The 25578-nt window shown below is 43.4% G+C and overlaps 1 protein-coding gene across 1 annotated transcript; it reads left to right on the forward strand.

The window, feature by feature from the left end:
• On the forward strand, positions 1-23989 carry LOC120555210 (interferon-induced protein 44-like). Its single transcript, XM_039793894.1, has 8 exons — positions 1-34; positions 210-236; positions 347-380; positions 1718-1919; positions 2886-3038; positions 5124-5292; positions 10521-10621; positions 21791-23989. The coding sequence occupies exons 1-8, from the start codon at positions 1-3 to the stop codon at positions 21989-21991; spliced, it is 921 nt and encodes a 306-aa protein (XP_039649828.1). The 3' UTR covers positions 21992-23989.
• Positions 23990-25578: the final 1589 nt, after the last annotated feature.

The following is a 25578-nucleotide window of genomic DNA, read 5'->3' on the forward strand; positions in this document are numbered from 1 at the left end:
ATGTCGACTGAGCCCGCCTGCAGGCTGGTGGAACGTTTTATTATAATACATATTATATATAATGTGTGCTTTCGCCTCTGTGTTTTGGTACTTTTTGTTTTACTTTTGTTTTTTCGACAGGTTGTGAATCAACTGTTGTACTTGTGCATATCTGAGTGCATTAACCCGTGTGAGAGTATTTACATGTCTCCTAAATGTTTTTCTTTCAGAAAAACCCACCCCACCGCCTTCTCCCAGTAAGATATTAAGTTTATTACTGAACATCACACTTTTAGTAAAACCATTATTGGTTTGTCCATTCAAATATTTGCTTATTTCTTAAATATTTATACAATTTCCTTTTCAGCTTTGAAGGATCCATGGAGGAAAATAGTCTGGGGGTGAGTTCACTTTATTATTTGTGTGGACCCCAGGAAGACTAGCAGTAAATAAACTAAAGACTGTGATGGGTGTCTCTGTCATTCAACCTAAATGACCCCAGACTTTACCACAGTCTTTAACCAGGACTGTGTATCATGGCACTAGTGTGTTCGTGGCATAAACAAAAGAGGGACCCACTCTCACAGCTCCATAGATACTAGAAAAGTCCTCAGGAGTAGCCTGACAAGCCAGTCCCACATCCAGATATTGGGTCTGGGAACTCACCATTGACAGGGCTCGATCCGAGGGGCGGGATAAACGGTTGTCTTTCAAATTCTCTCTGCACCAATAGGATAGCGCTACAACCAGGCAGAGCAACGAAGAAGGTAGCGGAGCTAGTTGATAGATTAAACTTTGCCATATCCGGTCGGCAAAACTCCGAACACATATTCCTTTTTTAAGATTTAAGTGCCATTCTTTGTTCTTTTATCAAAGAAAAGCTGAACTCCAAGTCTTCCAGAAGTCCGCTGTTCCCAGCAGCAGCAGCAGCAGCAGCCATAAGCCCCGCCAACCGACTCTATACACAATGTGATTGGCCTGACCAAAGTTTTGTTTTTTCAGCTCGCCTAGACCCCCCTGGCTGCAAATTAAATTTGCTGCCACTAGGGTGCGTCTAGATTTCTAGGCTACCTCAGGAGACCTTTAACCTGCCAACCTGCCTGGTCTTCAGAGACAGGCACAGCAGCACCTCAAATCAAGACAACTTATCTGTCAGAAACACAACTTCTCCTCCCACCTCAGAAAAAAATGCTTTATTTGGAGGCAGGACAAACTGCCTCCTGAAGAAAGCTGCTGAATTAGTGCACCTGGTTGTCATGTGATGACTCCTATGACAACCAGGTTCAATGATCCACCTGTGATTCTAACAACTCTCATGTGACACCAAAAAAATCCTTCACTACATTAAACTTGAACTTACATTAAAAGTTATTAAAAACATTGACTTACATTAAATGGCTTCTCCTAAAAATTTACAAGACCCTTTTATCCTCTGAGTGACGCTTCCACCAAGATGTAATCTGCCTTCACCTCAAACAGCATATACATTTCATTTCATATACAAACTTGTGGTTTACAATTTAACGCCTCAACTTTCTTCTGGATTTACATAATTTATTATTTGACCCTGACTATTATTATCACTCTTTTGCAATTATTAATTTTCATCTGATATTTTTTTCTTGATGTTCACCTACATACTATTTCTGCAAACCAATGGGTCCAATGTTTCTTTTTCTTGTTTGTTGGTTTATTTAGATGTAACAAGTTTATATTTTAATCTAAAAAAAAATAACAGAGACAAAGAGAGGGATCTCCAGTATGTGAAGGATTATGAGCCTGAAAACAACGACATTAAACACATCCGAATCCTTCTGTGCGGACCAGTCGGAGCTGGAAAGTCCAGCTTCATCAACTCTGTCAGCAACGTCCTACGAGACAGAATGACTATTCCTGCTGCAGCCAGTTCAACTACCTCTGACAAAAGTTTCACCACAAGAGTAAGAAAACTTTAGATTTCAATATAAATTTTCATGTTAAAACCTCCAAACCAGCAGGTTTGCTTGCTCTTGGGGGAATCACTGGAATTGTTGGGTCCTTGTAAATTATAGAGTGTGGTCTAGACCTACTCTATCTGTAAAGTGTCCTGAGATAATTCCTGTTATGATTTGACACTATAAATAAAATTGACAATTGAATTGAAATTGAATTGAAATTGAATTGAATAAACATTATAATCAAGTCATAAACGTTTATGACATAATACTTCTTTTAGTAAATGTTAGGGTTAGGGTTAGAGTTAGCGTTCATGTGTCATGACAGTGTCATGTGTTCAGTGACATGTGTTCATGACACATGTCACTCTTATTTTACCACCAGAGTACCTAGCGCAAACATCCTCATAGAGAGGAGGTCTGGGTGGATGTGTGGGTCCTAAAACACACTGTAGGGCTTTCAGGCCAGGGAGCAGAGTTCATGTCCCTGGAAGAGGTTAGGGAGAAAACCCAAGACTTTCGCCCATCTAGGGTGTTCGTATCTCGGGAGAACTACTTAAGAGAGCTCCTGTTTTAACCCAAACCACAATCTTTTTTCTAATCTCAATTAGTTGTTTTGGTGACTAAATTTACCTTTTAGAGGCTAAACTTAACTGTTAGGAATGCTGCCAGGACCGTCACAGGGATGTTTTTGTGGCTAAAGTTTCACGTAGGCCTAACAGTGACCTATGAGATATACTAATTTTTGTTTAGTTTTCCCCCACCAGGAATCGAACACATGTCAACGTGTCCCTAAGCAAGACACCAAACCCCAATTTATTACCCAAACTGATCTGGAATTTGAGATAAACATAAAACATGATTAATATTGATGCATCCAGGGATGTTTTACAAAATAAACACTGCAGAACCCAAAGTCTGTAGATGGCATCATTGTGATTAACATAAACCTTTAATGTTTTTGTGTTACAGTATGAAACTCATAAAATAATAAAAGGAGGAGGAAAGTCAAAGACATATTATCCTTTCATCTTCAATGACATCATGGGTCTGGAGAAAGGGGATGGAGTTCGTGTTGACGACATCAAACTGGCCCTGAAAGGACATGTGAAGGAGGGATACAAGGTATAACTGGGACATTATTAAACTTTCAGTCTCATATTGCCAGACATACATCACAGTGCTGCAGACAGGTCACAGAATGTTGATATTGAACTTATCAGTAAAATATTTACTGACAATAACTGATTCATTTCATGTACACTTGCTAGAACTTTCATTAGACCTCATCAGGACTGAGACAAAAAATTGGTCCTGGTATTTTTTGGCCCAGGCGGTCCACACCCACCGTGATTGGTCAGACAAATTCTACGCAGACAGTCCTCTTAAAATATGCGTGTATTCTATGACATGAGTTGCCTAGCGTTCAGCGTTCATGTGATAGTTTTGGATCCTTCAAGAGGGGTCTCTAGACTTATCTGTTGATCTTACACTTAAATAATTCATTCATTCTTAGAGTTATGATTTGTATATTTATGGTATTTTTGTTATTTTTTATTATTGATATTTTATATTGTATTGTCATTATTGTTTTTATTACTAATTTTCTGGACACAAGTGTTTGCTAAATACAATAACCATAACTATAACCCTTCCCAAAAGCTACAATAAAGCTGAGAGTAGTATATGCCCTGGAAAAGAGCACCAATACAAGAGAAGCTAATTAAGCCATTCAAGGAACACTGATGCTTGTATCATCACTGATTTTATAGATCACACAGACTTTTCAGCTAGCCAACAGGCTAACCGCTAGCATTTTCAATGTAAGCTTAAACAGTTAGGTTACCAGACAGCCACTAACTTTAATGTTACAGCCAAACTGCTTGTTGTCGTTATGACGTGAGGCGCAAATAATGCACGTGCACACACACACACACACACACACACACACACACACACACACACACACACAGCCTCCCTCCCTCCCTGAGAGTCCCTGTTAATTTGCCTACTCCTTACCACATCGTCATCTACTCTCTCTTCCATCTTTTCCTCACTCGCTCCCATGGCCCTGTCATGGTCACTCGGCTTCTTCCCTGTCATGATGTTGTTTCTGCTTCTCTGTATATCCAGCCACCTCTCTTCCTCCTCCTCCTCGGCTTCAGGTAATGCTGACGTTGAAGCAGCTACTACAGACCCACACTTGTCAGAAATATCGGTACATTTTGAGGAATTCTTAATCTTTTTCTCCTATAATTTCTCTGAACCTCCCTTGCACTTGGTGGTCGTTTGTCCAATTTAACATGAATGCTAAACTTCCAGCATAACTATTACAGCTCATGTCTCAGGGCCGGGAGGCATGGCCATGGTGGGATTCGTAAATTTGCGGCCCGGAATGGGGAAGGGGGTTCCTGGATTTGATTGGGTCAGGCCAGTGTCAATAAAGAAAATTAACCAATGGGCCGCTGTGAGTTCTTTGTGGGTCGGCGCGGCCCAAAAAAAAAAAAAAGAGGCCTATTCATATCGACAATTCGGCCCAAAAGTTCGTCGGCCCACCGGGAAAATGCCCGGTATGCCAGATGGCCAGTCCAGCCCTGGACCTCATGCAGCAACATACTCCTTATTTCCTGTTAGAGAAAAATAAGAAAGTCAACTCCAGATGCATCAGACATTCTTAACAATGTAGATCTGCTTTTACTCAGGTGTCCTGTCTGTTAAATCCCACTTGATCATGATGTTTACAGTAAACACTATATAAGGGCCGGTGTTGTGCTGTGTGCAAATTCTCTGACATACGCCCAAGAATCTGAGAAATGCCACCAAAAAAGGCTGAGTTATCATACTTGCTATTAGAGTTTTTATTGTTTTGTTTTTTTTCAAATAGGAATAGAAGTAGAAGTAGAGTGCATAATGCTCAGGAAAATACTGCGCTTTTTAGTTGGTCAATTGAGCAACCACATTCTGCTGCCACGAGATGGCAATGCACCTGACCCCCCCTCATTTTAAGACGCTCATGAGGGTGCAAGAGCATTTGCACAAGTGGCCGCTTCAAAATAACTGCTTTGGTCTGAAACTAGCAGAGTAAGATGTGTGAAGTGTTTCCCTTCTGAAGCTGATACGTACACATTTGTGTTTATTTTGTTCTATGTGTTCTTATGCATTTTGACAACACAGTTTATTTTAACATGTCATTATTTAATTGTGTTCCAGTTCAACCCTGCATCTTCACTCTCTGATGGTGATCCAGGCTATAACCCTCGTCCATCTCCAGAAGACAAAGTTCATGTTCTGGTTTGTGTGCTTTCTGCTAATGCGGCGGAAATTCCAGACTCAGTTCTGAAGAAAATGGCAGAAATCAGAGAGTTAGCCAGTGACCTGGGTAAGAATATAATATACTTGGCTTCAGAAAGTATTGAAACTGTTTACTTTTTGCACGTTATTGTGTTGGTTTATTTAAAAAAAAATCTACTTTATTAAATATCAAAAACTTTAAGGAAGTATTCAGACCTGTTATTCAGTACTTTGTAGAAGCCCCTTGTACAGTAATTACAGCTTTGAGTCTTCTTGGGTAGAGCTTCAAGCTTTGCACCCTTGGATTTGGACAGTTTATGCCATTCTTCCTGGTAGATCCTCTCAAACTCCTTCAGATTGGATGGGAAGCATCTGTCAACCTCCATCTTCAGGTCTCTCTACAGATGTTGTATCAGGTTAAGGTCCTGGCTTTGGCTGGGCCTCTCAAGGAGAGTCGGAGACTTGTCCCGAAGCCATTCAGACATTGTCCTGCTAAGAGATGAGGGTGCTCTGAACGTCTTATTCAAGGACCTCTCTGTTTTTGTCTGCATCAATCTTTTCCTCAGTTCTTAGTTCTTTTCCCAGTTCCAGCCACTGAGAAGACACCCCTCCCCCCCCATATTATATGATGTTGCCTGCACCATGCTCCACCACAGGGATGGGTTAGGAGTTCTTCGAGTTCTGATCAAAGAGTTCAACGTTTACAGAAGTCAAGTTCAGATCAGATTTATGCTTTTTCTTGCGTAATGTTTGTATTTTAGTGAGTTCTTGTACAGACTTTATATATATGTATATATATATATATATATATATATATATATATATATATATATATATATATACATATATATAAAAGATTATTTTGAAAAATAAACCATTAAATGGCACTTTCTGGAGAGTTTTGTGCAAAAAAAAATGGAGAAATTGAGTCTTACATGATATGTGCAAAACTGCAAGGTTAGGAGCCTATAGGCCTACTTTGTAGTATCAACAGGTATTAGGGCATTTAGTATTTACATTAGCTGACTGTTAATCAGTCATCACTTGATTACACATTGTATTACCTTGTTATGATATAAGAAGTGACCCATACAATGTGCCAAACATAATGTGCCACATGGAGAGACAGTGCAGCATATGACAGTAGCAACAACTGAGAAGATTTGGGTCTGTGTTGACCAGGGACCTCATTTATATATATATATATAATAATAATAATAATAATAATAATAAATTGAATTTATATGAGCTTTTCATGGACTCCAAAGTCGCTTTACAGGGCAGGGTAGATTATAAAAACATAACAAAACAAAACGACAAACAAAACAAGTAGAACAAAACAAGATACAGATGAAAAAGGGAGGGGGGCAGGTGGACTGTGGGTAGGCTGAGGTGAAGAGATGGGTCTTGAGGCGGGACTGGAAGATGGTGAGGGACTCAGAGGTGCGGATCTCTTTTGGGGGGGAGTTCCAGAGCCTGGGAGCTGCTCTGGAGAAGGCTCGTCCCCAAAACGCGGGAAGGTTGGACTTTTGGATGGAGAGGAGACCGCTGAGGTGGATCTTGAGGGACCGGGAGGGTTGGTAAGGGGAGAGGAGGTCAGTGAGGGGTGTGGGGCCAGATGGTGGAGGGCTTTATAGGTGAGGACCAGGGATTTTGTGGTAGGTGATCCGGTGGGAAATGGGAAGCCAGTGGAGTTGTTTTAGGACTGGAGTGATGTGGTGCCAGGATTTGGCGCAGGTAATGAGGCGGGCGGCTGAGTTCTGGACCAGCTTGGAGTCGGTTGATGTTGGTAGAGCTGATGCCGGGGAGAAGTGAGTTGCAGTAGTCCAGTCGGGAGGAGATGAAGGCGTGAATGAGTCTTTCAGCAGCGGGGGTGTAGAGAGGGTCTGATTTGGCGATGTGTGCGGAGGTGAAAGAAGGAGGTTTTAATGACTTGACGGATGTGAGGCTCAAGGGAGAGGGTGGAATCAAAGATAACGCCAAGGTTGGGCTGGGCCTGGGGAGATGGGGAGACAATGGTGCCGTCGATGGTGAGAGTGGGGTTATTGGTTTTGCTGAGTGTGGATTTGGAGCCGATCAGAAGGAATTCTGTTTTGTCGCTGTTGAGTTTGAGGAAGCAAGTTGTGGCATCCAGGTTTTAATAGCTGACAGACAGGAGTTGATGTGGGAGAGGGGAGGATTGGTGGGGGATTTGGTGCTGAGGTAGATCTGGGTGCAGCTCTCAGCATAGAATGAATCCAGGTTGAAGTGGCGGAGTATCTGACCAAGAGGGAGGATGTAGATGATGAAGAGGAGGCCACAGGTACAGGGAAGCCTTGGGGAACACCTTGAGTGACTGTGGCTGTGGCAGAGGTGTGGTTGTGGAAAAGAGATGAAATGGGATCTGTTGGAAAGGTAGAGAGTGGAGCCAGCTGAGTGCAGTACTGGAGTCTAGTGGCTTGGAGTCTTGTGAGCAGGATGTTATGGCTCACAGTATCGAAGGCTGCACTCAGGTCGAGGAGGATGAGGATGTTGAGGGAACCCTGTCCGCTGCCAGCAAAGGTGAGGTGGTCGTGAGGACTTTGAGGAGAGCGGTTTCTGTGCTGTGTCGGGAAACCAGATTGGAGAGGTTCCGAATAGGTTATTGGCAAGAAGATGGGTTTGTAGTTGTATGAGGCTATGCGTTCCAGGGTTTTAGACAGAAAGGGAGGTTGGATATTGGGCGGTAGTTGTTGAGAGAGGAGGGATCCAGACCAGGTTTTTAAGGATTGGGGTGACAGCGCAGTTTTGAAAGCAGAGGGACAGTTCCAAGGGACAGTGAGGAGTTGAAGAGGTTAGTGAGGGTAGGGGCATAGGACCGGGAGGCAGGACTTCAGAAGTGGGAGTAGGGGGGGGGTCAAGGGAGCAGGTAGTGGGTTTGGAAGAGCTGATGAGTTTGGGGAATTTCAGGAGGAGTGACTGGGTTAAACTGGGAGAGGAGGAAGTGTGGAGAGGGGGGGTCGGGAGGTCTGGAGGGATGGAGAGAGGAGGGTCCAAGGTAGGTGCTGGAGTAGATCCTGGAAGGTCAGATACAGGGGATAGGGATTTGTAAATGAGATTGATTTTGTCAGTGAAAAAGTGGAGGAATGAGTTGCAGAGATCCGAAGTAGAGGTAAGGAGGCTGTTGGTCCGAGGCTTGATGAGGTTGTTCAATGTGGAGAAGAGGGTTCTGGGGGTTTTGGCAGGGGTCGGTGAGGATGGTGGAGAGGTAGGCAGATTGGCGTGGCAGCAAAGGGCATCTTTGTAGGCGATGAGATGGGATTTATAGGCTACATGATGGACTGTGAGGGATGATTTCTTTGTCAGACGTTCAAGTTGGCGGCCAGTTTGTTTCATTTTCCGGAGTGCAGGTGTGTACCAGGGTGAAGAGGTGTTAAAAGTTGAGAGTTTTGTTTTGAGGGGGGCCAGGGTGTTGAGGGAGGTAGACAAGGTGGAGTTGAGGTGGTCTGTGAGGTCATCGGGTGAGGTGAGGGTTGAGTCCAGGTGGAGAGTGGTGGAGAGCAGGTCAGAGAGATGGTGGGGATTGATAGATTTGAGGTTGCGGAAGGTGATTTCTCGGAGGCGGGGGGGGGGGGGGTTGAGAGAAGGGATGGTGAACCGTATCAGTTTGTGATCAGAGAGGGAAAGAGGCATGGATGGAGGTCGAGCACTGGTTGGTTGGTGGAGCAGACCAAGGTCGAGGATGTGACCTTTTCATGGGTGGGGAATGTGACATGTTGGGTGAGAGAGAAGTTATCCAGTAAAATTTTGAATTCTGATGAGAGCTTGCATGTGGGGAGTCCATGTGGATGTTTAAGTCCGGACCGAGTAGCAGACGTGGAGAGAGAGATGAGGCTAGTGTGAGGAGTTCAGTAAAATCAGAGGAGGAAGGAGGGATTTGGTTTAGGTGGCCGGTAAATGAGGATGACTGTCATGGAGGAAAGAGTTTTGAAGGCCATATTCAAACGATGATACTGAGGGGAGGGTGAGTTCTGTGATCCGGAAGTTCTGATTGAAAATAATGGCCGGGAGGCCACCCACGGTGGGAGGGGGGGGGTTTGCAGATGTAGTTGTAGCCAGGGGGATGCTTGGTTGAGGGAGAAGAAGTCGTTGGGTTGTTGCCAGGTTTCGGTGAGCAGAAGGAAGTCAAGAGTGTTGTCGAGGATTAGTTCATGGAGGGCAGGGGCTTTTATTGTTGAGGCCGATCGGGTGTTGAGGAGGGCAAAGTTGGCATGGTGAGAGGGTGGTGGGATGGGGGCAGGCTGGAGAGATCTGAGGTTGTCCGGTTAGCAGTCGTGTGGTCGTTGGGGTGTGGGGGTATTGCAGTTGAGGGGGGACAGTGAGCCGATTAGCAAATGATTGGAGAGTATGATTGAGTGCGTGGATGTGAGGGGAAAGCACTGTAGTCCCGGTCCGGGTTTTCTGTGTAGCCTGATGATGCGTTCAGCCCTATGTGAACCAGTGGGTGAAGCATTCAGATGACGTGGGACAGGTGCAACAGAGCGTGCAGGTGACCAGATGGATGGAATGGATTGTCCGTGGTGGAAGAAAACAAACTTGCGGCGAGCTTCTGTGGATGTAACGCGCGGCCGTAGAAGTCCGAGCTGTTTGATGACTGGGATGCAGGATGGAATGGAGTAGTTGACAAATTGGACCAGTTGCAGAGTTGAATATTTGATCATGATGCCGAGCGGAGGGACGGAGAGCTCCGTGATAGTGGTTAGCCGTGGGCTAGGAGCACAGAGGTGGGAGGTGGAGATGGATGAATGAGGTGATTGCCCAAAATGATCCACAGCATGACCGAAGGAGAGGAATGTCTAGTCTTGGCGTCGCTCGCATCTGGTGGAGGTTGCCTATGAGGAGGAGGTCAGCAATCGGGTTAGCCGCGCGAAGCAGCTAGGATTTGCCGCCCGCGTTTGGTGAACGGGGGCAGCTAGCTAGCGGCGCTAACCGGACGGCAAGAGTCCGGTCAAGGAGCCCGCCCTCGGGAACCAGCAGAGAGACTGTCCAGAGGTACAGAGGCTGTCCAGAGGTAGGGGGTACAGCCGAACACAAACACAAGAGAATAGCAGACGAATAGCAGATGAATAGCAGACAGAGAAGCGGGTGAATAACCAGGCCAGCGTCCTCTACGTCGGTGATGAGTCCCTGCCATCATGAGGTTATATATATATATATATATATATATATATATATATATAGTTTTTTACAAATTACAAATTTCCTTGTCTGACCAACAGATTGTTCAGTTGTTTGTTTGATTTAATAAACAGTAACGTCCTGAAAAAGCTAAAATACTGAGTGTGTTTCTGTCTGCAGGGATTCCCCAAATGGCAATAGGCACCCACATTGATTTAGCCTGTCCTGAAACTGCAAAGGATCTCAAGAATGTGTACAAGAGCAAACACCTGAAGAAAAAGGTGAGTTTCTGTCTTTCTGTTGCCCCCATAAGGAATTCTAAGTAATGACAACAATTTTGGTGCGCGTCCAGATGATGCAACCCCTCCCCTTTCTGCCCCTCCTCCACACATTTACTAGTAACCAAGAAGACACGGAGGATTAAAAAATATGATGGACTCTTCAATTCAATTTCAATTCAATTTTATTTATAGTATCAAATCATAACAGAGTTATCTCGAGACACTTTACAGATAGAGTAGGTCTAGACCACACTCTATAAATTCCAAAACCCCAACAATTACAGTAATTCCTTCAAGAGCAAGCATTAGCAGTGGCGAGGAAAAACTCCTTTTAGGAAGAAACCTCGGCAGACCCAGACTCCTGGTAGGCGGTGTCTGACGGGGCCGGTTGGGGGTGTGATGAACAGTGGCAAATAATAGTCACATTAAAGATAATGGAACAGTGACTTCGAAGGTCATCGTGGAAGTTCATGTCATAGCAGGGCACATCGTATCATACTGAGTAGTGCAGTCTCCTATACCGGATCCTGACTACTCTGTGCATAGGAACATCACAGCAGGGTTGCGGGATGTAACGTGGCGCTGCAGAGCATGGGTGGATGCTGCGGGGCGAGCCAAGGACGCAGCAGGATGCAGCAGGATGCAGCAGGACGCAGCAGGACGCAGCAGGATGCAGCCGGATGCAGCAGGACGCAGCAGGACGCAGCAGGATGCAGCAGGACGCAGCAGGATGCAGCAGGATGCAGCAGGACGCAGCAGGACGCAGCAGGACGCAGCAGGATGCGGCCGGGAATTGCAGAGAATAGCATAGCTCTGCGAAGAAGAAACATAAGGACTCCGGGGAGTAAACTCCCCAGAGCTAGGTAGTAGCTAGTAACAAGCATTTCTGGGACAGGATGTGTACAAAAGTAACAAGTAGAGATGAGAGAGCAGCTCAGTGTGTCATAGGAAGGAAGGAACTTCCCCGGCAGTCTAGAATTATAATAGCATAACTAAGAGAGGCAGGTTAAAGAGAGGTGCCTGGTCGGGCTAGAACTCTCCCCAACCGGATCGGGCTGTACTGGCCTGCCTCCCTCTAATCTCGCTATATTATTAATTATATAATAAATAAAACTGATGAGTACGAAGAGAAGCAGGTGGGCCGGGTTAGGTGGATGCTGCAACTCCTCACTCTCTAACTATAAGCTTTATCAAAGAGGATAAAGTTTTCAGTTTACCCAAATTAAACTGAAAACCTCGAACCCAAATTGGGAGCTGGTTCCACAGGAGAGGAGCCTGATAGCTGAAGGCTCTGGCCCCCAGTCTACTTTTAGAGACTCTAAGAAACCCCAAGTAACTCTGCATTCTGGGAGCGCAGTGCTCTACTAGGACAATAAGGTACTAAGAGCTCTTCTAGTAATGATGGTGCTTGACCATTTAGAGCTTTGTAGGTCAGGAGGAGGATTTTGAATTTGATCCTAGATTTCACAGGAAGCCAATGCAGAGAAGCTAATACAGGAAAAATATGATCTCTTCTCTTAGTTCTCGTCAGAACACGTGCTGCAGCATTCTGGATCAGCTGGAGCAACCTGATAGTAAGGAATTGCAGTAGTCTAGTCTAGAAGTAACTAATGCATGGACTAGTTTTTCAGCATTGTTTTGGGACAGGATATTCCTAATTTTGGCAATGTTACGAATATTGAAAAAGGCTGTTCTTGAGGTTTGTTTTAAGTGGGCGTTGAAGGATATATCCTGATCAAAAATAACTCCTAAATTTCTGACAGTAGTGCTGGAGGCCAGGGCAATACCACCCAGAGTAGCTATATCTTTGGATAATGAAGTTCAGAGGTGCGTTGGTCCCATCACAATGAGTAAACCAGATTACGGGGGCCAGACGTAGCTTGACTACTCAGGCCTACACACACACAAACTCTTACATATATACAGATAGGCAATCACCCTCCCACCCCCCATCCAGCGCCTTCTCCGCTTCTACCACCAGTCAGGCGGGCGGCTCTGTGACCAGCGCCTTTGTTTGGCTGCAGGACCAGCTGTCTGCTGTCTGACTACCTGCACCCCAACACCCCCCTACCCCATGCACCCCAAAACTCCCCTCCCCCACTGCGTGTCTTGTGTGCCCTTGTATTGGTTATGTGCTTATATGTTGCTGAGGTGTTTTTTTCCTGTTCCCAAACTGTGCTCCTAGTGGGGGCATAGTCTGGGAGTTGCCTTTTTCTCCTCGTCTCTCCTCATGTCATGCTGTATTTTCTTTACCCAATGTATGTTTGTATGTACCTTGTAAAGCGCTTTGTTGGTTTTTTTAATCTGTGAAATGCGCTCTATAAATAACGTTGGATTGGATTGGACAATAACTTCAGTTTTGTTTGAGTTTGACATCAGAAAATTGTGGGTCATCCAGGATTTTATATCTTTAATACACGCTTGAAGTTTAGCTAACTGACCACTTTCGTCTGGCTTAATTGACAGATATAATTGGGTGTCTTCTGCGTAACAGTGAAAGTTAATTGAGTGTTTCCTAATAATATTACCTAGAGGAAGCATATATAAGGAAAATAGAATTGGTCCAAGCACTGAGCCTTGAGGAACGCCATGGCTAACTTTAGCGTGCTTGGAGGGTTTATCGTTAATGTTAACAAATTGGGATCGCTCAGAGAAATAGGACCTAAACCAGCTTAGATCTTGGATAGAATGGGAAGGTTAGATATAGGTCTATAGTTTGCTAAGACCTCAGGATCTAGGGTGGGTTTTTTCAGAAGAGGTTTTATCACAGCTATTTTAAATGACTGCGGTACATAACCTGTTAATAAGGACATATTGATCATATCTAGTAGTGAGGTGTTTACCACGGGTAACGCTTCTTTGAGTAGTCTAGTTGGGATGGGGTCTAAGAGACAGGTAGATGGCTTAGCTGAGGATATCTTTAACATTAATTGTTGGAGGTCTATAGGATAAAAGCAGTCTAAGTATATGTCAGGTCTAGTCATTCTTTCTAGCAGTCCTGTATTTAAAGATGAACTGTTAGAAGTTAAGGGCAAAAGGTGATGAATTTGATCTCTAATTGTTATAATTTTATCATTAAAGAAGCTCATGAAGTCATCACTACTCAGAGCTAGAGGAATAGATGGCTCAGTAGAGCTTTGACTATCTGTCAGCCTGGCGACAGTGCTGAAAAGAAACCTTGGGTTGTTCTTATTTTCTTCTTTTAGGGAAGAGTAATAGTCTGATCTGGCCTTTCTTAGGGCCTTCCTATAGGTTTTGAGACTTTCTTTCCAATCCAAACGAGATTCTTCCACTTTTTTGGAACGCCACTTACTTTCTAGGTTTCGCAAGATTTGTTTTAATTTGCGAGTTTGGGAGTTATACCAAGGTGCTAGTTTCCTTTGCTTTATCGTCTTCTTTTTTAGGGGAGCAACAGAGTCTAAGGTCGTCCGTAGGCAAGTCGTAGCACCATCTACAAATGTATCAATTTGAGAGGGACTTAGGTTAACATAGAGGTCCTCTGTTATGTTAAGGCATGACATAGAGTCAAATGCTGTTGGAATATCTTCCTTAAATTTAGCTGCTTAGCACTGTCAGATAGGCATCTAGTGTAGAAGCTATTATCTAGTTTAGTATGGTCAGGTAGTAAGAATTCGCGCATTAAAGAATGATCTGATAATACCGAATTCTGCGGAAATATTATTAAATCCTCAATTTCAATACCATATGCCAGCACAAGGTCGAGGGGTGTGGTTAAAACAGTGCGTACGCCTTGTGCACACTCGGACCACCGATTGAATCCAGTAATGAGTTGAAAGCAGTACTAAGGCTATCATTGTCAACGTCCACATGGATATTAAAATCACCTACAATACGTACTTTGTCAGATTTAAGGACTAAACATGACAAAAACTCTGAGAATTCAGATAAAAATTCAGAATACGGACCTGGAGCCCTGTAAATAACAACAAATATAATTGGCTGTAATGTTTTCCATTTTGGATGTTGAAGATTAAGAACAAGACTTTCAAATGAGTTATAATTTAGTTTAGGTTTAGGATTAATGAACAGGCTTGAGTCAAAGATGGCTGCAACTCCCCCTCCTCGGCCTGAGCCTCTAGGAATTTGAGTATTAATATGACTGGGAGGAGTGGCTTCATTTAGACTAACATATTCTTCATGGCCCAGCCAGGTTTCAGTAAGACAAAATAAATCAATTTTATTATCTGATATCAAATCGTTTACCAATACTGCTTTAGAAGACTAATCTAATATTTAATAGTCCATCTAATTTTCCTATTTTGTTCTATCGTTGCAGTTGTTTTAATTCCAATTAGGTTGTTAAGTATAGCTCCTCTTTTGTTTACCTTTGATTTAACCGATCTGAGCCGGGGGACAGACACCGTGCTTATTAGACTATGAGTGGGCGACTGCTCCAACGGAAGCACAGAGGAGCGCATTGTACTGCACCTCTGATTACTAATATCAAACTTGGGTTGTCATGGTTTATGACCGATAAACTCAGATTTTTTGATATGAGAGCGGCACCGTCCCAGGTGGGATGAATGCCATCTCTCCTAATCAGACCAGGCTTTCCCCAGAACGCCCTCCAGTTATTCACATAGCCCACATCATTAGCTGGGCCCCACCGCGACAACCAGCGGTGGAAGGATGACGTACGGCTGTACATTTCATCACTGGTCAGGTTTGGCAGGGGTCCAGAGAACACTACTGAGTCCGACATTGTCTTTGCGTATGCACAAAGTGACTCAACATTAATTTTAGTGATCTCTGATTTCACGACCATTACCACCTACAGTGCCTTGCGTCTTTGAACGTTTCGACCTTTGCCACTCAGGCCTCAACATAAAATATAAAACTGTAATTTTTGGAAGAATCAACAACAAGTGGGTCCATTAAATATGAAATTCATTGCTATTTAACTTTTTAACAAAAAAAACTGAAAGGGTGCAAAATTATTCAGCCCTTTACTTCAGCAGCACTCTCTAGAAGTTCAGTGTCCTGATATCCAATTTACTAACAATGATGATAAATAAATCTGCTGTGTGTAATCAGTCTCGATAAACCGCTTGGATGTCCGGCCGTGTAAACCAGAGACACAAAGCACCCGCTGTGGAAAGTAAATGATCAAATAACACTGCAACTTTAATGAAGAGTATACCACTACAATCAACCCTCACATACAATAGATAAAATATCTGCAAGGACCCATACAGTAACTGCACAAATTATGGAGAGCAAGAAGATTCTTAAAATATCATAAAAGTTAAATTGCAAAAGCACTGGGAACACACCAAAGGGAAGAGTGTGGCAGATGAAACCAAAACTTTTGGCAACAATGCAAAAGTATTTTTAAAAACCTAACACACCATCCCCACAACATGGTGAATATTGCCAGCAATATTAAAAAAATAAAAAGTACTGCAAAAGATAACATTAAAAAAACAATATTTACAAATAATATGAAAAAAAGATGTGAAAATGTACATACCTCGTTAAGAAGGAACTTCGTCAATAATAGGTGCTACATATACTTAAGGGGAATAATTTGACGCCTTTTTATTTTTATTTGTTTAAAATGAATATCAATAAATTTGTCACCATATTTGACTTGTTGATTCTCACAAAAATTACTGTTTATATTTATTTTGGGAAATGTGGCAAAGGTCGAAAAGTAAGGGGAATACTTTCCAAGGCACTGTACGTGAAGTATGATCTTATTGTATTTACGGTTCTTTTTTGCCAGCAGCTTTAGATGGGTTTCTATATCGCCCGCTCCAGCCCCGGGGACACATATGACCATAGGTAGGCCTACTGTAGCCGCTGGGGCAGCTGGCTTCACATATCGCAGTATAGAGCTCCCAATAACCAGAGTTGGCTTCTCAGCGGGTGTATCGCTGAGTAGGGAGAAACTGTTAGAAAGGCGAAGACGCTCCGGTTTAGAGCGACCGTCATCATGTGCACTCCCTGGTTTAGATCTAACGCTACGCTTCCCTCGGACAGTCACCCACTCGCCCGGCTGCTCGGGGTCTGCCGGGGGACAGCTAGCAGATGCTACAGAAGCTACAGTATGTTGGCCCGCATTAACTACATGGTGCTGGCTAGCTATACGACTCTGATTCCATGGTGCGGAGCCGTGCCTCAAACTCACTAAGCCTTGCCTCCAGAGCAGCGAATATACTACATTTATTACATGTATCATTATAACTAAAGGAGGAATAGCTAAACATTTGACACACAGAGCAAGAGAGAGCAGGAGAGGGAGAGGAAGTAGCCATTGCTAATGGCTAAGGTAAATTAGCTAACAGCGTTTTAACAATTGTAAATTCAGCGAGTCAGTCACTGTAAGTGAAGCTAAGTATAAGTGCTTGAGTAAAACAATTGTAATTCAAATGCAATGCAGGCAAATAGCCGCTAATTTAAACAATAAAGCAGAGTTGAGTACGTTTTTGCCGGAGCAGCAAACTAGCGTTTGTAACACGGGAACACCGGAAGTGACACAATACGCTCACCTTACACGTCGGAACGTCCTGCTTACATTGATCCAATTTCCACTGACTGCGGAATGTCTGCGTCCCTACTCCGTCCCAGTTCCGTCAGTCCGCACTCTTCAGAAGAGGTTATGTTCACTCGATTTTCTAGAGGAAAGTCACCGGGCGCCACAATCTGCTGAACATATTCATACTGAGGCTATGTTTACACGGAAACGATCTGAAGAGAAAACGCAAAAGTGGCGTTGAATCTATTAATACGTGTTCACGGAGACGTTTTTGTCGTGTTTTACGTGGTGGACAACACGAAAATGTGAAGTAATGTATTTCAATGGGAAGCATATTTCGTGGCCACTGAATGAAATGGTAGGGAGTGATATAAAAAGCCGAAAATCCGCGTAGGGAGGTTGGTCGGGTGGTGGATGGGTCAAACAACACGGGACTTTCACCCGGGCGAGCGGGGATCGCGTCCCGTGTGCAGCGCTTTGTTTCCCGGGGATGGCGTCCCTGCTTGTGGCATTTTGTCCCGCGTGTTACTGTGGCGCGTCTCCCGGCGTTTAAGGCGCCCTGTCTCCGCCGTTTAAGGCGCCCTGTCTCCGCCGTTTAAGGCGCCCTTTCCCGGCGTTTAAGGCGCCCTTTTTCCGGCGTTTAAGGCGCCCTTTCCCGAGCGTTTAAGGCGCCCTTTCTCCGGTGTTTAAGGCGCCCTTTCCCCGGCGTTTAAGGCGCCCTTTTTCCGGCGTTTAAGGCAACCTTTTTCCGGCGTTTAAGGCGCCCTTTCTCCGGTGTTTAAGGCGCCCTTTCCCCGTAGGTTTTTTCCTAAACCCAACCTCCACCATCCCGTTATTGTGGGCGTCCCCAGCGGGCCGCCTTGCAGCCGTCTCGCTGGCTCTCCGGCTTATGGAGCGCTCCTTTCGCGCCGCCCTGCGGCGGGTCCCCAGCGGGGCCGCTCGCGGCCCCCCGGCTTATGGAGCAACCTTTTAGGCGCCTCGGCGTGTTTTCTTCTTTCGCGAAAATAATGTGAAATTTACACGTAAAAAATAACGTGACAGTTACACGTAAAAAACGAGAAAAACGTCTCCGTGAACACATATCAATAGATTAAGAAAAACGTGGACATTTACAGGAACTGCCGTGAGACCGGGTTGGGTGACGCAAAAGTGTGTGAAATTCGATGTAGTGTGCACTCCAGGTGACTAGGTGGCACTGCCACACAACACCACCAAGGCACCCACCTGCGTAGAACCTTCCTTCTACTTCTCTCAGCGAAACCAAAACATGCCAAAGCGAACAACAAAGCTCGTCTGGACAGACGAGGAGGTGGAGCTGCATGTTTGTCTGATGATGACCGGCACAGTTGACCGTGATAAGCCACAACACAGCACCCACGGGAGCACTAACAATACCCTGAGCCCCAGCACAGCACCCACGGGAGCACCACCAATACCCTGAGCCCCAGCACAGCACCCACGGGAGCACCAATAACACCACAACCAATACTGAGCCACAGCACCCACGGGAGCACTACCAAACCTGACACAGCACCACGGAGCACTACAAATGAACAACAGCACCCACGGGAGCACTACCAACACCCTGAGCCACAGCACCCACGGGAGCACCACCAACACCCTGAGCCACAGCACAGCACCCACGGGAGCACCACCAATACCCTGAGCCACAGCACAGCACCCACGGGAGCACTACCAACACCCTGAGCCACAGCACAGCACCCACGGGAGCACCACCAACACCCTGAGCCACAGCACAGCACCCACGGGCACTACCAACACCCTGCCCACCACCACGCACCCACAACCCACAGACAAAACACCAAATGAAAGAACACTACCACCTGAGCCACAGCACCCACGGGAGCACTACCAACACCCTGAGCCACAGCACAGCACCCCGGGAGCACCACCAACACCCTGAGCAAGCACAGCACCCACGGGAGCACTACCAACCCCGACCACAGCACAGCACCCACGGGACAACACCGAACACAAGCACCCAGGGAGCACTAAAACCGAGCACAGCGCACCCACGGCAAACCGCCAAAACGGAAAAAACTAGACAACAAAACAAAAAAAAAAACCAAAAAACAACAAAAAGCACCCAATACCCTGAGCCCCAACACAGCACCCACGGGAGCACTACCAATACCCTGATCCTCGCGGCCCTTCAGCCGCTGCTTGAGAGCGAGAGGCAGCGGCCAGAGGAGGCTGAAGCAGACCCTCCTCTGCCCGCTGGCTGCTGCCACTCTCTCTCTCTCTCTCTCTCTCTTCATCCGTAACGTTGTCGCCTGCTCTGGCTCTAATGAATAGCCTACATATCGTCATCGAACTATAACAACCTTATCCACATTGTTGAAATCATTTAAATATTGAGCCATCACATTGAAATTCTAACAGGAGCCTATAATTTCTGTAGCCTACTCCGTAACAACAGACGCCTTTTTCTCGTCTCTCTCCACACCTCTGTCGGCAGACTTTTGTGTTTTTACCCTTTAGACGGTAACGCCACGCTGGAGCGTTTTTAAGATTTCCACTCTGGAGGGTGGTTTCACTTTTTTGCGTTTTTAAGCCCCAAAAACGCCGTCGCCGTATAAACGAAAGGCACATCCGATAAAATATTTTTTCGTTTTCACCCGAGAGCGTCATCGTGTAAACAGGGCCTGAGAAACACAGAGAGAGTTTTGTGGAGCCAATTAGGGCCTGAACGCCGACAGCGGCAACGGCCCTATTGAAACTGAAGGATTTTATTTATTTTTTTTGCGCAATGAATCGCCTTTTTGGGGACCTTATCATACTCTAAAACTCACCAAACTTTGGACACGCATCAGGCCTGGTGAAAAATGTGATATGTTAATATGATAACATATCACATTTTTTAAATAAATGATAACTGGTTGAGGCGGCAGATATGGACAAGACTCCAGTCAAAGAATCTCCAGAGGAAGTATGTCTGGTTAATTTAGTTTATTTGGAGTTGCATTGGTATTGTGAGTTGGTGTTTGTGTTTGTGGTCTACAAGAAACAAAGATAAATACAAAAAGAACAGCAATCTCAGCTGCATTATAATGATGTCAATAATAAAGGAAATATACTAATAGTTATGAACAGTATTGGAATCAACAGTGGTTAATATAGTTACTAACTGAACAGAAAGCAGCAGCTTTAAACTTAAAATGATCAAATATTAGCTGTAGCTGTTACCAAAGTTACAAATAGTCTACAGACATGGAGCGATGAATATATCACGAGATGATTAAATGCACATAGCCTACAGAGCACAGCAATTGAGATTCAATTCTCAATAACCTCCTACACTATATTATAGAAGTTAACTTTAACATATAAACACTCAAAGCACACACAAAATGTGATAGAAATTGACATCATCACATATTAACGGGAATAAGTAGCTAAGTAGACCCTAATGAGTGTGCCATGGAGAAAGGAAAATAAGGCTTTCATGACAACTCCTGCCATAACTTCGATCTAAATAGTTAATCTATACAGTTAAACTAACACATATATTGTTCCTGCATGTGGTCACACAGCAAACTCCACATGTTCAATACTCACGTTTTCCTCACAAACGCACAAACCAGACAGAATAAAGAAAAAGAATAAGGAAAAAGTCTGCTGCCTCTCTAAACAAACATCAAAGCGCAGTGCTGCTCACTCAACTGACATCAGACTGCAATATCACCGTCCATTACATTACATTACATTACATTACATTACATGTCATTTAGCTGATGCTTTTATCCAAAGCGACTTACAATTAAGTGCTTTCAACTCTACTACTAAAGGTTCAAACTCCAGACAACAAGTAGTAAGTGCAAGTACATTAGCTTTAAATAGGCAAAGCTACAAAGAGACATATGAAAGTGCAGTTTTAAGATATAGATTTTTTTTTTCCACCTGCAGGGGGCGTGGACAGGCTTTCCAACAGGCAACAGGAAGTAGACCTAAAACTATATGTGCTATACTTTAACAAACTCCTCCTACAGATCTCATCCGACCGACTTCAAATTCGGTCTGTGTCATCCCAAGACTTCATTGATGTAAAGTCATTAAAAGCATGAGAAAGCTGCCAAACATTTCTCACAATTGACAAGAGTCCTAGCTTGAGGACATCTACAGGCCAATATTGACTTTTGGTTATAGCGCCCCCTGTTGGCAACAGGAAATCAGCCTGACAAACATCATCCGATTTACATGAAACATATGTGTGGTCTACATGTTATACTGAGCCACCCCCCTATACATACAGTACATGCATTGATTACGTCCCATTTACACTACTGTAACTCATTGTATGTTGGATTGGATCAGTCATCCCTTCGTCGGTTACAGTTAGTCTAGAACGCAGCAGCTCGACTTTTAACTGGGACTTAAAAGTGCAATCACATTACAACGGTTTTTGCCACGCTCCACTGACATCCTGTTTGTTTCAGGATTTAATTTAAAATTGTATTAATTGCTTTAGGCCCGTTCAACACTGCTTGCAGCTTTAATTACCTTTGTATCAACTCATTTAGCAATGGCTTAAATGTAATGGACATTCATTAATATCAAAAAGTTACGCACTAAAGTTTTAACTCTGTAGTCCAAATATTTTCAGTATATGAGCACAGAAAACACAATAACTCAAATTGTTTAACACTCAGGTATACGACTTCAGCGCAGCAGTGGGAATCCCAGTGAACTGCATATTTCCTGTGAAGAACTACAGTGATGAAATCGACATCAGTGATGATGGCAACACTCTGATCCTGAGTGCACTGACAAAAATGATCGACTTTGGAGACGACTTCATTGCCAAATCCATTGAAAAAAGATCCAGAATGTATGAATGTCACATAATGTAAATACAGTTCATCTGCTGAGGGTGCAATGAACAACAGCATTCAAGTTCTCTTATCAGTGCTGCATATTTACAATGTCCAAATTATTCTGCTCAATTCTAGAACCCCACATGCATCTGACAATTTTAAACAGGTGATGGATGCAGGCCCATTCTTAGGCTCGTTAAAGACTTCCACACCTTCAAATACCATCCCGACGTCCTATGGTGGCTGGAAAGGATCCTCCTCCCCCCTTATGACACAGACAATACACACCTCTCGGGCTGTTTCAGCTTGATTGGATTGATTAGAAAATATATTCTGATTAAACCTGAGTCTAGCGTACCAATATAAAAAAAAATGTTTACCCAATCAAATTTGTATTAAAAATAAATTTAATTGGGGGTTCTTGTGAAAACATAATGACTTGCAAAGTCCCACAGATAATTAATGGCAGTTCTTTCAAATATTTTTCTCATAGCAAACATTTGACTTTATCGCAAGAAAGTATTGGTACAAGTATTACTAATATCCTCCATATCGTTTTAACAAAAAAAATGTAATAGTACAATCCAGTTGAACATACTTCTATAGATGCCCTATACTTTTAAAAGATACAACTGCCTTGGGTCTTCATATTTTCATTAATTTCAGAATTTGGCCACAGCTTGGTATTTTACACAATACAATAATGGGAAAAAAATCTATTTAATCCATTTAAAACACATGTGGCAACTGTATAAGCCTTTTCTAATTATCTCAACAACTACTGTAATATATTCATCAAACTTCTAGGAACATGCTATGCTTCATACAGCAATATAACAGTAATAATGACTGTCACAACATTAAATATTAACATAACTTAAATGAACAGCAATATGCAAATGTTGTATTTTAATGCATAATATGGAACACAGGTGCTGACAGTGTGACCTACTCACATTTAAAAATTGAGCCACTCATCATCGCGTTCAATGTTAACCTCAAACTCTGCCATTTTGTTGTTCTCTTCTTCTGTTCTCTTTACTTCTTGCTCCTACTTCACCGGTAGGCTCTTCCGGCAATAGATCTACAACTAATAGTATTTCACAATGAGTGCTTGAACTTTCTTCATGTGACTTTACTGGTATCAGACCTGATGATACATAAGACAAGGCAAGGCAAGGCAGCTTTATTTGTATAGCACATTTCTGCAGCAGGGCAATTCAAAGTGCTTTACATAAAACATTAAAGAGCAGTAAGAAACAATAATAAGATCAATCTCTGGTTTGTTGTTGTTCAGCAGAGTCAAAGCATCAGCTGTAATATTTGGGTTTTTAATCTGCTGGGTGCATTGACTTGTGTTGTCTAGACCTTCTCTATCTGGAAAGGGTCCCAAAATAACTCCTGTTAAATGTATAAATAAAGTTGAATTGAATACTGGAGCAATTTCAAAGATAGTTGTTCCCATCAGTCCTAGAAACTAACCTTTAACTCCACTTACAGAGACCTGAAACATAACAATGTGTTGTAATGCAGTGATTAATATTTTAACCACAAGAAATACAGCAAGTAAATACTTGTTTAATAAAAATCAGTTCTTGTGCAAGTTTTAACAACTGTGAGAAAGAGAAGTGTTTGCTTCTATAGGAACAACACTTGCTAAAGACTGACAGTGTTCTTGGCAGGAGTTTAATTAAGAAGTTTGTATTTAAAACAAACAGCTTTACTTGAACACACACACACACACACACACACACACACACACACACACACACACACAGACACAGATCAGACCAGATCAGACCCCTGAAATAAACCCTGATCCTGGTCTTCTGCTGCTACTCTCTCTGGTCCCCGTATGAGGCGTGTGCTGAGGTGTGATGGAGTTCATTTGGTTGTTAAATGTCATTAAGTCTGTAAAGTGTATCCCAGACTGACATACCTGTGCATAGGCACAGGAAGTGATGGTGCTGCACCACCCCCTGGTGGCGAAGCTCTAAAACTGTGATGATAATAAAATTATAGCTTATAAATATCTATCGTTGTTGTTTCTGTTCCACAACATTTTGTATGTCATGTTTGGGGTGTGGGGTGAAGAGAGGGATCATTTTAGTAATTTTAAAATAATTTAATTTATCTTCAGTGTGTATTGGCCAATCACATTTGTCTTGATGTGACTGTGATTCAGCCTACGCATAGCATGCATGCACACTCACTGTTGGAGCCATTTATGCTATTTTATGTTTTTCCATATTCTGTTGATATAATTAACTATGGTTTATTATGATATTGCCTGTTTCTGTCTGTCACAGGTAATTTGTGATCAGGGTACGGATATGGTGTCTCAGCTCCGCCTACTTTGGCTCATCACCTATACAGCTGGTAGTTTGGAAGTGATTAGTAATGAGGTGGCGGGAGTAGAAGGGACACAGTTCTTTGACCGTGGTCGTGACTATGATATGTAACATTTAAGTTGTTTACAAGTCAGCTGCTGCGCGTCTGAGACAATCCTTACTCCTGACATGGTGGCTCCGAGGAAAATTGCATCGGACGCCTCACAGCCACACACAACGACTTCACCAAGGTGGAACAGCTGATCCACTTGTGCCTTTGTTTACGGTGTCTACTGCTGACTCTGAAAGGTCTTTCTCAGCTCTTCGTGGCCTGAAGACCTGGCTCCGTAGCACTATCACTCTGAGTAGATTTTCACACATGGTTCTGCTTCACGTCCACAAAGACATTTTGGATGATCTGATATTCAGGGTCTCATGGCAGAGTTCATCAGCCCAACTCCAGAGTGCAAATCTACGTTTGGTGTAGTGATATCATCATAAGGTACAGACACGGTGTCTTACATCTCTGCGTCTTTTTCCTGCCGCCGTTTTTCCAGCCTATATTTAGCCTAGTATGATTGTGATTTATGTATTGTAATTTCAAAAATTACATTTAAGCATAATTCCTTGTATTTTTATGTTTTATTTCTAATTTAATTCTCTCACATTATTGAAAGACAGTTTATCTCAGTTTCTGCTTAAATTGCTGAGGTGTCCAGTCTGGAACATTATGTGAGCTGTTTGTCTGAACAGATAGGTGCTACAAGGTCACCCTAAAACTATCTCTAGTTTTCCCATGCCAGTTAAGATGTAACTGGGGGGTGAAAGTGGTACAGGGAGGAGGAGGTGAGATGACTCCGAGATGTCTCTTGTATTTCTCTGATTGTCTTCGCGTGTATCGGATTTCCTGTAAGAACTGTAGCGTCATAATAATCTAAGTGCGTGTGTGCTGTCACTCTGAAGATGCATATGAGCCTGGTGTTCTGTTCACTCATTTGAGAAACTGACTCCACACTGGGCTGCAGCCTTTTGTGAAATCATGTTGATCCTATATTTGCAAATATATATTTTTTAATAAAATACAAAAACCCAACTTGGTGTTTAGTCTCAGTCTGTCTTATTTGTTTCAATTTACTAAACTCTGAAAACTCTTCCCCCTGCTGCAAAGGAAACTTCCACGACAGTATGCCTATTATAGAAACAAGTAGTCTGTAACATCTTAGAATTTCTCACAAAGTATCAGAAAAAAGATTTTGCTGTTACTCCTACTTTGTGAACATTTAATCTACTAGT

Source organism: Perca fluviatilis, unplaced genomic scaffold, assembly GCF_010015445.1.
Source record: "Perca fluviatilis unplaced genomic scaffold, GENO_Pfluv_1.0 PFLUV_unplaced_scaf_27, whole genome shotgun sequence".
NCBI classification, from domain to species: domain Eukaryota; kingdom Metazoa; phylum Chordata; class Actinopteri; order Perciformes; family Percidae; genus Perca; species Perca fluviatilis.

What these genes read in the sequence shown, in the direction of transcription:
- LOC120555210 (XM_039793894.1), top strand. Translation starts at nt 1, where the DNA reads ATGTCGACTGAGCCCGCCTGCAGGCTGGTGGAAC. An exon ending in CGCCTGCAGGCTGGTGGAAC is followed by an intron (nt 35 to 209) that starts GTTTTATTATAA and finishes TTTTTCTTTCAG; the next exon opens with AAAAACCCACCCCACCGCCT. An exon ending in AGAGTTAGCCAGTGACCTGG is followed by an intron (nt 5,293 to 10,520) that starts GTAAGAATATAA and finishes TTCTGTCTGCAG; the next exon opens with GGATTCCCCAAATGGCAATA.